Raw genomic sequence first — 15,686 nt, 5'->3', positions numbered from 1 at the left:
ATAAAATTTTGCTGGGTCCCAGGCCATGTAGGTATAAGAGGAAATGAAGAAGCTGATGCAGCTGCAAAGTCAGCTAGTCCTTCACAGCATACAATGTGTATTGAAGGAGGCGATTTGAAGCTAGTCATTAAGAAACGACTAGTGGCAAGATGGCAAAATATGTGGAATGCACAAATCCACAATAAACTACATGAGATCAAACCTATGATAGAAAATTGGACACATAAGAAACCTTACGACAGGAGATCTGAGGTTATTTTTACTCGTCTGAGGATTGGACATACTCGGTTGACTCATCAATACCTTTTGAAGGGTGAAGAGCAACCAGTATGCCAGTATTGCAACTGCTTACTAAGTGTTAAACACATACTGCTCAACTGCTCTGCCTTTGAGATCAGTCGTAGACAGCATTTTGGAAATGCAACTTTCAAAGATATTCTGGGCCAGAGACCAAATCATTATAATGTATTGGACTTTTTAAAAGTCATTAATTTGTATAAAGAAATTTAATTAATCAATTATTTATTTATATATTTATTTCATTTTTGCATGTTGTTTTTCGTTTGTACTTAATATGTGTATATTTATTTTCGTTGTTGTTGTTGTTTATTTATTTATTCATTATGCTTAAAATTTTTTTAACCATTTGCCTTGGCGCAGCATGGCCTATACGGCTCTTGTGCCAAAAAACAAAAACCAACCAACCAACCATCAAGGTGGGTGAGTCTCTTCTTCTGCACCTTTCCAAGGGTAAGGTGGAAGGTGAGCCGAGGTGTAAGGAAGGAGTTGACACAATCTATCTTTTGCCATGGGGCAAGGCGAGAGTTGTCAACTAGCTTGATGTCGGAAAGAATGCTGTCTATTGCACGTTCAGCTGAAAGTTCCAGAGTGAAGCCGGTGGGTATCCCTAAGTGGAGGTATGCATCCTTCTTGCCGAGTCGAGGGATGTTTGAGCCCTGGATGTTAAAGTTAGGGCCTTCGGTGCAGTGATACTTACCGGCAACAGATAAGGTTGTGCATTTTGCAGGGTTGAATGTCAGTTTGCTATGCTGGGCTCAAGATGTGAGCAGGTCTAGTTGTGACTGCAGTCCTTTGGCTGAGCTGCTGACGACGGTGATGTCGTCGGCATAAGCCAAGACGGAGATGGTGTGATCGTGGAGTTGATAGCCTACGTCAAGGGTGGAGAAAAGACGGATCGCCGGTTCAATCACAATATTGAATAGGATGGGGCTCAGGGGCCACCCCTGTTTGACGCCCGCACGTACAGGTATAGAGTTGGTAAGTCCGGTGTTCGAGTGGATACGGGTGCTGCAGTTGTCTAGAAGCACTCTGATGCACTGTATAGATGGTTCGCTGAGTCTGCTCTATTTCAGGCAGGTAAGTATGGATTCATGGGGCACGGAGCCGAAGGCGTTGGCGAGGTCAAGCCATGCCAATGCCTTCGGCTCTCATATGGCACCCATGATTTTTGCGCCTGGCGTCTTGGATGGCTGACTGTAGGTTGAAGTTGTGCTCTGAACAGCCGTTATATCTCTTGAAACCCTTCTGCACTGCAGAGATGATGTCGCTTTTTTCGCACCAGCGCAGGAGGCGGCTGGTGATGCATGCAGAATAGAGTTTCCCCAGTATGTTGGCCAGGGCAATGGGTTTCCAGTTCGCGATGTTGTCCCTGTTGCCCTTTTTATGGAGGAGGATCGTTGTGGATGTTTTCCACGTGGTGGGTGTTGCACCAATCCTTAAGACAGCGTTGAACAGAGCGGAGAGTATGTGCTCCTGAGGATCGAGGCGTCGCCAGACGTAGTATCTGATGCCGTCAGGCTCGGCGGTTGTGTTGCGGCATTTAGCAAATCTTTTGGCAACTTCGGCGGGTGTAAAGGCGCCACAGAGTGGGTCGTTGGATGTGGGCAGTGGGCCTGGTGGTAGAGAGGCTGCAAACGGCTCTTGTGGGATACGACGGCAACTGTTGGTGTTGGTGAAGTGCTCGGTCAGCGTAGCCTTGTTGATGTTGCAGAATCGGCTGGGACCCCGGGTGATTTCCTTGAATGCCTTTCCTTTGTTGGCACAGTAGAGTCTTTGTATTCTACTGGCCTCTGCGGCGTCATAGTTGTTAGGCCGCTGGTTGTTGCCTGAGCGTTGGGGTCTCGGCTGTCGTCGGTGTTGCTGGTGGCTGTTCCGTGTGACGTGCCGTTGTGGTGCCATGCTTTGTGCGAGGTGGGTGAGATTGCTGACCATGACCTCGAGCATGTCAATGTCGAGGGCACAGTCGAAGTGATCTCTCCAAGCGATGACCCACGGGGGAGGAGCCGCCGTTGAGCTGTTGGTGGATGGTTGGTCAGTCTGGCTACCTACCTGTGGTTGGATGTTATCCTCTAGTGTGCTGGGTGGGGGAGGCACCAGGTGGTCCTCTGCAGCAGTGGTATGGTTGAAGGTCTCTAGCTGAGGCGTTGGAGTGGTGGCCTCGGTGGTGGTAGCGTCGAGAGCCGAGGTGTCAGTGGTACACAGTGGGCTATCTGTGGAGATAGGGCTCCAGCGGCGCTGACGTTGGCGGCAGGGACGTCTCACCAGGGGTGGGGAAGAGGTTTTGCTTCCCGGGCTAGACTGTGAAGCTCGAGAGGTTTTGTTGCTGATGTTGGGGGTCGGTGCGGCGGAGTTGTCGGTTGAAGAGACAAGGACAGGGGATCCATGAGCGGTGCTGGCCGAAGGGACCGGTGAGCTCGACTGGTTGTTGCAGGAGCTGGCGTCGGTCTGGGCGTTGCAGGCTGTCCTTAGAGAGGCTAGATAGGCTTCGTCAAGGCCACAGCTTTGGTTTCGTTGCCTTGGTTTATTTGGGCCTGTATGGATCTTGGGGCAGGCTTTCGGGTCTTTGCTGCAGCAGTGATGGCAGTTGCGCGGAGCAGGTGGTAGACTTGGCCTGGTGAAGTTTTACCTCTTTCAGTTTATCCGAGCATGTATGGCACACGCAGCACTCGAAATTGAGGTGCCCGCCGTGATCCACGTAGTCGCGGTACACGGGTAGGCAGGCAGGCAGGGCAGTGGTATGGCGGGCGTAGTGGAACGAGTAGAGTCACCTATTTAGGCTCACGGTTGGTCACCATTGATCAAATGTGTAGATTGATAGGTGAAGGTGAAGCGCTCCCTGGGGTGCACAGCAGCCAACTAAGGCGGGGCGGGGAAGAAATAGCAGCTAGTGTGGAAGCAAGCTCCCACACTAGCGCGTAGGGGATAGTGCGCTGTTGGGCTTGGAGGCTTGAGGCGCAGAGAGGAAAGTGTTGCCGGTCAAGCAGCGAATACACGGTGCGTTTAAACAGTGCATGCCGCTCTTCCGGCGGAAGAGAGAAGAGTAGAGGAAAGAGAAGTAAAGCAAAAACACTTACCCAAACGCTGGGGAGCAGGAGCAGGAGCAGGCTCGAAGTCCAGGTCATCGGCGGTGGTTAGCTAATCCATGGGGAACATCAAGCTGATAAGAACAGAGTTAAAGCCATTTATTGATGATATTAAAATATGTACAATCAGTAGAATGTAGAGATAATCTGTAAACATGGGCACAAAGCCAGCCAGTGAGATACATAAGGTTTGGTTTAGAGAATATACAATGGTGGGACATAGGTCCCATATCGCGTTCCATGGGCACTAGCCTGCCGAAATAGATACAAGTGTCGCGATTACAAGGGCACTAGCCAGCTTGAAAGTACAGGAGACGTGAATTTACAGTAGTGAGATAGTCCTTAGCGTTGGGAGCGGTTGCCAAGATGTCGCATGTAGATTTCCCTGCTATGGTTTATGCAGTCAGTCACCATGAGATGACGCATCATTCTGGCGTATTTCCTGGATATGCCAAGGCGCTGGATGATGCTTTCGTTTGCGGCGTCATAGCCGCCGAGGGCTCCTATAATGAAAGCGTCTATGAAAGTATCATACCCAAGATTGCGGTAGTGGGCGGCGAGGTCTTCATATTTACGAGTCTTCTCCCGGGCACGGATGAAGGCGTCTTCGCCGTTCTCGAAAGGCGTGGCGACGTCAATTATGGTGGCGGTTTTGGGGTTATTGTTGAGCACTACTAGGTCGGGTCGGCAGTTGGTGGTGAAGCCAGGTATCTGTTGGTTGCAGAAAATTCGGAGGTTTTTATGGTCGAAAGCGTTGAGTAGACGGTTGAGGATGGCATTGTGCCTTTTAGTAATCTGTACGAGGTTGGGGGGCAGTGGTTAATGACGTGCGCCAACGTCTCCCGATGGCGTTGACAGCGGCGGCAGTTTTGGCTAGCGTTTCCAAAGCGGCGGAGGCCGCGGAGGGGGACATTGCTAAGCCTGGCCCGGTGGATGAATCGCCAGTCTGCGAATTTGATGAAGTTGCCCTCACGGAGAAAATGGTTGCTGTTGGGATTACTTGCGGTGAGTCAAAAAGCCTTACCCTGATCGGGCTTTCGGAGAAGGGCTGTCAGGAAGGTGGTCTTGACTGCAGTGGCGATGGTACCAGCGGCGTTGGCTTTGGTGAGAGGCTTTGCCGTTGACGGCGGGGGTTAAGGTGCCATCTTCGTTGGGATGTCAACAGAGATCTATCTGGGATCTGAGACGACGTGTGGCGATCTGAAGCCGAGTCCAGAGGGAGGGGATGTCATATGAGTCACATCTGAACTCATTCTCCATGGACCCGGCTAGGTCACATCCGAAACCATGGTGGAACCAGAATTGTGAGGCAGCATTTAAAGCACAAAAGAAAGCATGGGGGATTTTTAGAAGATACCCCACTGCTGAAAATTTGGTTGCTTTTCAAAAAGCAAAGGCAAATGCCAGAAGAATAAGGAGGCAAAGCCAAAGGGATTCTTGGAGGAAGTATGTTTCAAGCATAACATCTTCCACTAGCTCAAAAGCAGTCTGGGATAAAATCCATAAAATTAATGGGAAATATGCTTCTCACTCTCTGTCCATGCTGGAAAATAATGGCACAATAATCAGCGATATACAGGGTATTGCTGATTTATTGGGTGAAACATTTTCTGCTTCATCCAGCAATATCACGTATTCAAGGAATTTTCAAGCTTATAAAGCCCAAAGAGAAAAACAGTGTTTAAACTTTTACTCCTTATCTAATGAGGAATATAATGTGCCATTCACTAGAATTGAATTACATACAGCAATCTCTCGCTCGGGGAATAGTGCTGTAGGCCCGGATAAAATCCACTACAGCATGATTAAAAATCTGTCAAACAATTCCCTTTCTAATCTCTTGCATCTGTTTAACAGAATATGGACAGAACATACTTTTCCTGACTCTTGGAGGCTATCTATCATTATTCCCATTCCCAAACCTGGTAAAGATCACAAGAATCCCTCTAATTACAGACCAATTTCTCTGACAAGTTGTCTCTGTAAACTTTTCGAGAGAATGGTAAACAGGCGTCTAATGTATCTCTTAGAGAAAAAGGAATACTTTTCACCACATCAGAGTGGTTTTCGTAGGAACAGAAGTACCACTGATAACCTGGTAAACCTTGAAACATCTATACGCGAAGCGTTTGTTCGAAGACAGCACTTAGTGTCTGTGTTTTTTGACATAGAGAAGGCCTATGATCGCTGTTGGCGATACGGGATACTTCGTGATCTACACCAATTCGGATTGCGGGGTAATTTGCCAATTTTTATAAAAAACTTTTTACAGAATCGAAGATTCCAAGTTAGGATGGGCAACGCTTTATCTAGGCTCTTCACACAAGAAGAAGGTGTTCCTCAAGGTTCTATTTTGAGTGTGACTCTGTTCCTAATTAAAATTAACAGCATAGCTAACTGTCTCCCTCCCAGTGTGAAACACTCTTTGTATGTAGATGACTTTCAGATCTCCTGTCAGTCTAGTAATATGAGTTTCATTGAGAGACAACTTCAAACTTCCCTAAATCGCATATATGATTGGTCCAAGACCAATGGGTTTACGTTTAATGCAGCGAAGACATCGTGCATCCACTTCTGCCGAAGGCGTGGTTTGCACCCGGATCCTGAAATTCACCTAAATGGCGATAAAATTCCAATGGTGAATGAGGCTAAGTTTTTGGGTGTTTATTTCGACCCAAAACTGACATTTTTGCCACACTTGCGCAACCTGAAGAGTAGATGTTTAAAATCTCTAAACCTTTTAAAGGTACTATGCTGCTCATCCTGGGGAGCAGACAAAGTTTCTATGCTCAGGATTTATAGGGCCCTTGTCCGCTCTAAGCTGGATTACGGTTGCATTGTTTATGGCTCTGCGCGAGAATCTACTCTTCAGATGCTGGATCCAATCCACCACCAAGCACTACGTTTGTGCACTGGTGCTTTTCGAACTTCCCCTGTACAAAGTTTGTATGTGGATGCTTATGAGCCTCCACTATCTCTCAGGAGAGAACAGTTGTCTCTATTTTACTATATAAAACAGAAATCTTACTCTAAACCTTCAGTTGATTGTACAGTATTAGATACTCAGCTGAAAAGGTTATTTGAAGCTCGCCCAAGCAGTGTCCCTTCATTCGCCATAAGAATGGAGAATGTGAGCAGCACGATTGACCTGAACACAGGCAACATTTCACAGCTAGAGGTCTGTAGTATATCTCCTTGGTCAACTCCTGTGATAAATGTTGACTTTAGCTTAAAGCAATTTCCAAAGGAATCCACCCCAGATTATGTCTACAGACAGCACTTTGCAGAAATTCAACACCATGACAGGAATTTAATTCCTATTTATACAGATGGATCTAAATCTGATGATTACGTTGGCTCAGCTTTTGTCTGCCAGGATGAAATCGTGGCAGAACAAATTGCATTGAATTCTTCCATCTTTTCTGCAGAGTTGCATGCTATTTATCTAGCTTTAAAGTATATAAATAGGAAAGGTCATCGTTCCTGTGTTATTTACACTGACTCAGTTAGTGCACTTCAGGCTTTGATTTCATGTGAACCTAGTTCTCACTCTATAGTGATTAAAATTCGTAAGCTCTTTTGCCATCTTACTGCGAGTAATTTCTTTGTAAAATTTTGTTGGGTCCCAGGCCATGTAGGTATAAAAGGGAATGAAGAAGCTGACGCAGCTGCAAAGTCAGCTACTCCTTCACAGCATATAATGCGTATTGAAGGAGGCGATTTGAAGCTAGTAGTTAAAAAACGACTAGCAGAGAGATGGCAAAACGTGTGGAATGCACAAGTCCACAATAAACTACATGAGATCAAGCCAAATATAGAAAATTGGACACATAATAAACAGTATGACAGGAGATCTGAAGTAATTCTTACTCGTTTGAGAATTGGGCATACTCGGTTGACTCATCAATACCTTTTGAAAGGTGAAGACCAGCCAGTATGCGAGCATTGCAACTGCTTTCTAAGTGTAAAACACATGCTTTGCAACTGCACAGCTTTTGATCAAAGTCATAGACAGCATTTTGGAAATGCAAGTCTGAGAGAGATTTTGGGCCAGAGGCCAAATCTTGACAAATTATTGAACTTTTTGAAAGTGAATAACATTTATAGACATATTTAATTATTTATCTAGGTTATGTTTATATATATACCTTGTTGATTATTTATTTATTTATTTATTAATTTATGTATATATCTTGTTATTATTTATATGTATATCGTTATATGTTGTTTTGTCATTGATTTTGTTATTTATTAGTTTATTTATTTATATTGAACAATATATATATATATATATTTATATATACCATTTGCTATGGCGCAGCTTGGCCTGTATGGCCCTTGTGCCAATAAACTCTAACAAACCAACCAACCAACCCGGCTAGGTATGTACAGAGGTCGGTGCCGGTAGGTTTTCTTTTAATGCGCTTTTCAATCACTTTCTTGAGGGTCATAATTGCGAGGTTGGTAACGGTTTGGTCTCTGGAAAGAAATAGGTTGACAGCATGACTCACCTGGGCTGCATCCGCGAGGATGCTGCATGATGTAATATTGGCTCCTCCCTGGCTGTTGGTCATGTGGATGACTTCTGGTGACGCACGCTGTGGAAGGTTCATCCACCTTTTGACACAGCGTTTTATGGATTTGTCCAAGTTGTTAAGAAGTTTTTTAGGTACATTACCAAGGGTGAGATGGAATACCAGGCGCGAGGTGAGAAAGGTGTTTATACTGTCAATCTTCTGCCACGGGGCAAGGCAGGAATTGTCAATGGATTTGAGATCTTTGAGGATCCCGTCGACAATTGTGGCGGCAGATTGTCCAACGGTGAATCCCGTAGGGATACCAAGGTGCATGTAATGGTCGTTTTTACTCAGGCGGGGATGCTGGCTTCTTTGATCTTGAAGTCGTAGTTGTCGGCACAGCGGTACTTTCCTGTAATAGATAAGGTTGTGCATTTCGATGGATTAAAAGTCAGGCCACAGTGGTGGGCCCAGGAGGTGAGGAGGTCCATTTGTTGTTGTAGGCCTGCAGCCGTAGAGCTGGTAATCGTGATATCATCAGCATATGCCAATGCCGAGATGCTGTGGCCGTGGAGCTGGTAACCGGAGTCGAGGTTGGACACAAGTCATAGCGCTGGCTCAACGACGAGGTTGAATAAGATGGGGCTGAGCGGGCAGCCCTGCTTGACGCCTGCGGAAATGGTGATGGGGTCGGTGAGTCCAGAGCTGGAACGTATCCGAGTATGGCATCCGATGAGGAGATTTTCTATGACTTGGATGGAAGAGGCCCTGAGGCCACACCATTTAAGACAGCGGATGATGGTAGAGTGAGGAACAGAGCCAAAAGTGTTCGCGAGGTCAAGCCAAGCGACATGACACTCTCTGTTTCTTTGCCGTGCATCCTGAATTACCGACTGGAGCACAAAGGTGTGCTCAGAGCACTCCTCGTACCTCAGAAAGCCTTTCTGCGCGGTGGAAATGGTGTTGTTGAGCTCACACCAGCGCAGTAGGCAGTTGACAATGCAGGCCGAGTATAGCTTACCAAGAGTGTTGGCCAGTGCTATCGGCCTCCAGTTGTGCACGTCGTTCCGGTCGCCTTTTTTGTGAATTAGAATGGTGGTAGATGTCCTCCATGACGTGGGTCGAGACATTGCCAGATGTAGTAGCGAACTCCGTCAGGTCCAGGTGCGGTGTTGTGGCATCTGGTGAGTTTGCTGGCGACTTCCGCAGGGGTGAAGGCCTCGCAGAGTGGGTCATCGGAGGTGGGCACTAAAGGTGGTGGCAGCAGGTCGCTTGGAGGCTCAAAGTTCATGGAGCAGCTGTAGACGTTTGTAAAATTGTTAGTTAGAGTATTCTTACCAATCTTACAGAAGCGTTCGGTGCCACGTGTAATCTCGTCGAACGCCTTGCTCTGTATAGGCGCTGGATCCTACTTGCTTCTGCTGGATTGTATCTGGGCGGTCTGTTGTTGCTGCGTTGAGCTGGTGGTGGGCGATGACGACGCTGCTGGTTGGGGTGTGGATGTCTGTGTTGAGGTGCCATTTGTTGAGCTAGGTGGATGAGGTCGCAGACCATAACCTTGAGCATATCTTCATCCACGGCGCTGTTGAAATGTTCTCTGCAGGCCATGACCCAAGATGGGGGCTCGGTCGTGGAGTCGGCGGATGGCAAGGTAGGAGGGGTGGATGGTTGGTCAGCAGGAGGGACCTCGATGGTATGGGTGGCTAGTTGTGCCGTGTCTTCCGTAGCGGCTGGCGGTATAGCAGGGGAGGCGGGCGGCTGTGCCTCGGGAGGAACCACGGTGGTGTGGGTAGTGCTGACCGTAGTGAGTGGAGCATTGATGGTAGGTGGAGAGTTTTTGACAATATCCGCATAGGAGGCAGCAACCGTGGGCGTGACTGTCGAGCCCGGAGTGTCAGTCACATTGGTGGAGGGTGTGCGTCGGCGACGTTGGTGCGTGCAACGGTGGGGGCGTCTCACTAAGGGAGGTGGGCTGCTGCTCTCGGCGTCCTGAGTGCTGGGCAGGCTGGTCCTGGAGCGGCTGTCTTCGTTGACAGGGGTTGTGGCTTTTTGATCGACGCTGGGGCACGATGGCTGGTGCCGGCGGTTGTCGGTGGGGCTGTCAGCATTTTGTGAGGCGAGGAAGGCTTCATCAACCCCGTAGTCTTTTTGTCGACGGCGCACGCTGGTGTAGGGACGCCCACTAGTGGTAGTGGGTATTTTCCAGCGCTCCTTCGGGTCTCTAGCAGAACTAGGAGACATGGTGGGGAGCTGCGCGGAGCAGTTCTCGGATTTAGATTGATGTAACTGGATCTCCTTGAGTTTCTCGGATTGGATTTCACAGATCCGGCACTCGAAGCTAAGATGGCCCCCGTGTACACGACGAAGGTGGCGGGAGAGGCCCCGTGATCCACATAATCTCTGTACACTGGTAGGCAGGCCGGGCAGTGGTAGGGTGGACGGAGTGGGACGAGTAGGGTCACGTCCGCAGACTCGCTGTTGGGATCCATTGATCAAATGTGTAGTGTGAGGGGGAAAGAAGGGGGTGAAATGCCGCCTGGGCAGCCAACCAAGAAGAGGCAGGAAGGAGTAAAAAGCTGGTGTAGGAGTAAGCTCCCACACCAGGGCAAAAGGAGTAGTGTGCTGCGAGGCTTGGGGGCCTGCGGCGCAGAGAGTAAAGTGTTGCCAGTTGAGCAGCGAATACACGGTGCGTTTAGACCGTGCAGGCCGCTCTTCCGGTGGAAGAGAGAAGATTAAAGGAAAGGGGAAGAATAAAAAATATACTTACCCCAACAATCTGGGGAGCGGGAGCAGCTCGAAGTCCAGGCTGTTGATGAGGGTATCAGCTAATCCAAGAAATCCATTAAGCTGATAAGAACAGATTTAAAAAGCCTTTATTATATAAATGATTAAATTATTACAGGAGTAATTATAGGCAAAAGTATAACTAAGTGCGTGTTTACGCATTAAGAAAGACGCGACATGGGCTTAAAAGAATTGCCAACTAAATATGTACAATAATTTTTACAGAAGTAATTAATGCGCGACATGGGCATTTTGTATTGCCAACCAGAGAATGTAGGTGGCGAGACATGGGCTCATTTGCCAGCCAGTGGTGATGACAGAGTAGTAGTAAAGGTTACATCGTGATTACATGGGCATTTGTCGCCTACCAATTTGTGATACATTACAGTTGATGTAGTTGTTCTGATATTGGCCGGGGTAAATCGATGGCTGATGGCGCAAGCTATCTCCTAGGTGCTGCCGGTAGATGTAGTTACTCCAACGAATAGCGTCGCTGACCATAAGCTTTTTCATCATCGTGGCGTATCGTCGTCCAATTCCCAAGCGCTGGAGGGTTGCTTCGTTTGAGTTGTCGTATCCTCCAAGCGTGCCGATGATAAAGGTTCCGAAGAACATGTTGTAGCCCTGCCTTCGAAAGTGATTAATAAGACTGGTATACTTACGTTCTTTTTTGTCCCTCGCGGCGTTGAATGCAGTTTGCCATTTTCGAACGGCGTCGTGACGTCTACCACTGTTGCAGACTTAGAGGCTTCATGTATCACGACGAGGTCCGGCCTGCAGTTTTCATCGAAGCCCGGGACGCGTTGGTTAACTAAGACAGTAGAGCCCCTAGGCTGGAAAGCCTTAACAAGTCTGTTAAGGACGGCATTATGTCTTTTAGTCATTAAGTGAAAGTTTGGCGGGCAGTGGCATAACACATGGGATAATGTCTCCCGCATGAACCCACAGCGGCGGCAAGTTTTAGTTTCATTGCCAAACTGCTTGTGCCCACATAGAGCAACAACACTCAGTCTGGCGCGGTGAATAAAGCGCCAGTCTGAGAAGCTGGTGTATTGTCCGTTGTTAAGAAAGTGGTTGCTTACATCGTTGCCAGCAGTTATCTTAAACGCCTTACTTTGATCTGGTTTGGCAGTTAAAGTTTGCAGATGGTGGTATTTTAGGAGACTATCTAGGACATGTTGGCATCCCTTGACGTTGATGGTGCGGTTTTCCGTGGCGATGGTAGGCATGTTGTTCTGGCCACTCACCCAGCTGATGTTGATTCGCTTCCGTAGTCTCCTTGTAGCCATTCTGAGCCGGGTCCACATGGAGGTGATGTCCTTCGATGGATTTCCAAGATCCCCATCCATCGACCTGTCCAGGTAACTGCAGATGTCATCGATACTAGGAGTGCGTTTGATCCTTGAGGCCACGACGTCGTGTAGAGCGCCTAGTGCTACCTGAGAGATATTATCGTCTTTAGAATTGAAAAGATGTACAGCATGACTCACCTGTGCGATGTCTGCTAGAAGACTGGATGATGTCACGTTTGCGCCCCCTGCTTGTACGCAAGGTACACAATTTCGGCGCTGGCGTGTTGTGGCACACTGAGCCAGCGTTTCACATGTCGCCTGATGGTCCTGTCAATCTTGTCAAGGACCTTTTTCGGAGTCGTTCCAGTAGTTAGGCAAAAGGTGAGCCTTGGCATGATGAATGTGTTAAGTGCATCAATTTTTTGCCAAGGCGCAAGGCGAGAGGCATCTAACTTACTGACATCTTGTAGTACATTGTTTGTAGTGGCCGCTTCCGTGTCACATCTGGTAAACTCAGTGGGGACGCCGAGATGTTTGTAGGCGTCGTCGTTGCCAAGGGTAGGGAGAGCTTCGTTGTCCAAAGTAAAGGAGTTAGTGCCTGAGGTGTGGGCTTTTCCTAAGATGGAAAGAGTACCACATTTGGCGTGATTAAAGCGTATCCCAGCCCACTGGGCCCAGGCGGCGATGGAATCCAGCTGGTCTTGAAGCCCTTGGCAGCTACTACTTACCAGGGCTATATCATCGGCATACGCTAAGGCATCTACTGTGTGGTTGTGGATGCTATAGCCCTTACCAAGAGACTGGAGGCGTCAGAGATCAGGTTCTACTGTAAGGATAAACAAAAGGGGGCTAATAGGGTACCCCCGACGGACCCCAGATAGCATCTCAATGGGCTCAGTGAAGCCTGTGCAGGTGTGGACCTTGGTGGTGAAGCCAGTGTAGAGTTGCTGGATTGTAGAGATGGCATCGGGGTGAAGGCCATGCCATCTGAGTGATTCCCAAATAATAGCGTGTGGGATACTGCCAAACGCATTGGCAATATCCAGCCATGCGATGAAGCACTCCTTGCGGGCCCTCCTCGCATCCTGAATAATGGATTTCAGCAAGAAGTTGTGCTCCACGCACCCCTGATATTGTAGAAAACTTTTCTGCGATGTTGTAATCCTGTCGTTAATGCTACACCATTTGAGAAGCCTGTCTGCGAGACACGCGGTATATAACTTCCCTAGCGTGTTCGAGAGGCATATGGGTCTCCAGTTTTTAAGATTAGATTGGTCACCTTTTTTGTGAATTAACACTGTCGTGGAGACACGCCAATCTAGCGGGACGTAGCCAATCCTCTGGACGGCGTTGAAGATAGCCGCAAGAATGAAGCCATTTGGATCCACTCGTCGCCAGTGAAGGTAGCGGACTTTATCCGGGCCAGGCGCGGTGTTGTGGCCCTTGGCTATGCGGGTCGCAACTTCCTTTGGAGTAAAGTGCATGTTGATGGGATCAGATGTGGCGGGGGCTGGATCCGGGTCAACGGGGACGTTGGTGGCTGTGGTGAGAGAGCACTTACCGTTGATATTCTTGAAGTGCTGGTACACGGTGGTAGGCTCCACTTGACAGAAGCGGGTGTCGCCCTTCACGATCCGGTCGAAAGCGCGTTTCCTGTTCGTTCGATACAGGCGTTGTATTACGCTAGCTTCCAGTTGGTGCGGGGGGTTATGGGCCGAGTTGGTGTTGTGGTGTCTTCTTGGGCCCTGTATGTTGCATATATTTTACGTCAGTTGCATAAAGTCCTGTAAAACTACCTCAAACATGTCCTCATCAATAATCGCATTAAATCGCTCGACCCAGGCTGTGACCCATTGTGGCGGGCCTTTATCAGCTTCTCCCTGTGGCTGTGTTGGCTGAGGTGGTTGCGATGAGCTGGCGGTTGGAGCTTGCAGGTATTGGTGCCTTGAGGGATCGTCCGTGTTACCAGAGGTTACTGCCGAGGTTACCGCCGATTGGTCTAAAGTGGTAGGTAGAGATTGATTAGGTATAGAGTTATTCAAAGATGTCCTACCTGGCGGTGTCGATGATGTGTCTCCTGCATGTGGAGGGTCAGGCTGTGGCAAGGTGGCAGAGTTCAGGTCGTCCTTTTCACTGGGTGGGGGCGACGTAGGGGTGTGTTGCGTTGATAGCCTTACCTTCCTCCGTGATTTGTTGCCCTTAGGAGCAGCAAGCTGCGGGGTGGTGCCCTGGTTGGGCCTTTGGCTACTAGGCGTAGAAGTGGTTGGTGACCTAGGTGTAGGTACGGGTTGTGACGGGTGGTCTTCCTCAACAACGACTTGGAGGGACCTTGTGGTTCTCCTCCTTTGTGGCGCTGCACGTCTGGCTGGTGGAGATGGAGATGTCGAGTTCCAGGATTCGTTGTTGCTGCTAGGAGGAGAAGTCGGCACTGCTTTCGATTTTCTGCGGACATATTTTTTCCTCGGCCTCGTTGGAATACACACCTTCTTGCGATCTGCCGGGAGTGGGGGCGGAGGCGAGCAGGCTTCTATCCTCACACGGCAGTCATCTGCCTCGAGTTGGTGGGCTTTGATTACCTTAAGCTTGTCATGAGTATAGCCGCAGGCCCGGCACTCGAACCGGAGGGTGGTGCCATGGACGTGCTTAAGGTGCTTGACGAGGCCAGCGTGATCCGCATAATTGCGGGGTATCGCCAAGCACAGCTGACACCCATGTGGTGGGTGCAGAGGGACAAGAACTGTAAGTTCCGTCATAATAGCGCCGATCAAATGTGTAGAATTGTAGATAGGGAGATAGTGGGTGAAGTGCCCCCTGGGGTGCAGAGCAGCCAACCTAGGAGGGGCAGGAAAGAGAAGAAAGATCTACTTAGGCAAGCCTAGGTAGCAGAAGGAGTACACGTTGCGTCGTGACCAGTGATCACGCCGCGACAGAAAAGTGGTTGCTAGTCTGCCTGACTAGCAACCACTTTTCTGTCGAATACACTGTGCGTTTAAACAGTGCAGGCCGCCCTTCCAGCGGAAGTAGGAAGAGAAATAGGAAAGAAGAATAAGTCAAAAACAACTTACCAATCTGTCGGGGAACGAACGGCTCGGAGTCCGGAGGTCATCCTAGCGACGAAGAAATCAGCTGTTAGCAGGCTAATCAAGCTGATAAGAACAGATATGAAAGTCATTTATTGTGAAATAATATATGTACAGGAGTTACTTATGCGGTAAAGAGAAATAGTAGTTACATGGGCTCGAAGCCGGCCAGTTAGATATATACAGGGTTGAAGTAAGGTAATGATTGAGAGGTGTAAACTTCAGTCGCGGTAGAGAGGCGCCATTACACGGGCACTTAGCCTGACAATATGTACAAGTAATGAGTGTGGTGAACGCAGTTTCACGGGCGCACAGCCTGTCAAATTATGTACAAATGGTTATTGGTTAGTGGGCTGGTTGTGATGGCGGCCACTAAGATGTTGTGCATAAATATCACGGCTCCATTTGATCGAGTCGCTCACCATGAGCTTTTTCATTAATTTGGCGTAGTTACGGTTTACGCCGAGTCGCTGGAGTACGCTGTCGTTGGCCGGGTCGTATCCACCCAGGGCTCCTATGACAAAGGCGTCGAGAAAGGTGTCATATCCTTGTCCCCTGAAGTGGTCGGCGAGATCAGCATATTTGGTTGTCTTCTCAGTCCTGGCGATGTTAAACGCTTCCGCCCCGTTC

At 48.7% G+C, this 15,686-nt stretch overlaps 1 protein-coding gene across 1 annotated transcript; it reads right to left on the bottom strand.

The window, feature by feature from the left end:
• Positions 1 to 1,422: 1,422 nt before the first annotated feature.
• Positions 1,423 to 3,540, bottom strand: LOC111628484. Its single transcript, XM_023372275.1, has 3 exons — positions 3,508 to 3,540; positions 3,375 to 3,435; positions 1,423 to 2,759 (listed from the first exon to the last, which is right to left on the bottom strand). The coding sequence occupies exons 1-3, from the start codon at positions 3,538 to 3,540 to the stop codon at positions 1,423 to 1,425; spliced, it is 1,431 nt and encodes a 476-aa protein (XP_023228043.1).
• Between the last annotated feature and the right edge of the window lie 12,146 nt (positions 3,541 to 15,686).

The sequence above is a fragment of the Centruroides sculpturatus genome, unplaced genomic scaffold (genome assembly GCF_000671375.1).
Source record: "Centruroides sculpturatus isolate CEXI.00-Female unplaced genomic scaffold, Cexi_2.0 scaffold488, whole genome shotgun sequence".
NCBI classification, from domain to species: Eukaryota; Metazoa; Arthropoda; class Arachnida; order Scorpiones; family Buthidae; genus Centruroides; species Centruroides sculpturatus.
This window is presented reverse-complemented; position numbering and strand designations above follow the sequence as displayed.

Bases quoted from the DNA above. Each gene is read 5' to 3' on its own strand.
- LOC111628484 (XM_023372275.1), bottom strand. From the start codon at position 3,540: ATGTTTACAGATTATCTCTACATTCTACTGATT. The intron at 3,436-3,507 runs GTACATATTTTA...CCCATGGATTAG, and splicing joins ATCTCTACATTCTACTGATT to CTAACCACCGCCGATGACCT. The intron at 2,760-3,374 runs GTAAGTGTTTTT...CTCTAAGGACAG, and splicing joins TCCTGCTCCCCAGCGTTTGG to CCTGCAACGCCCAGACCGAC.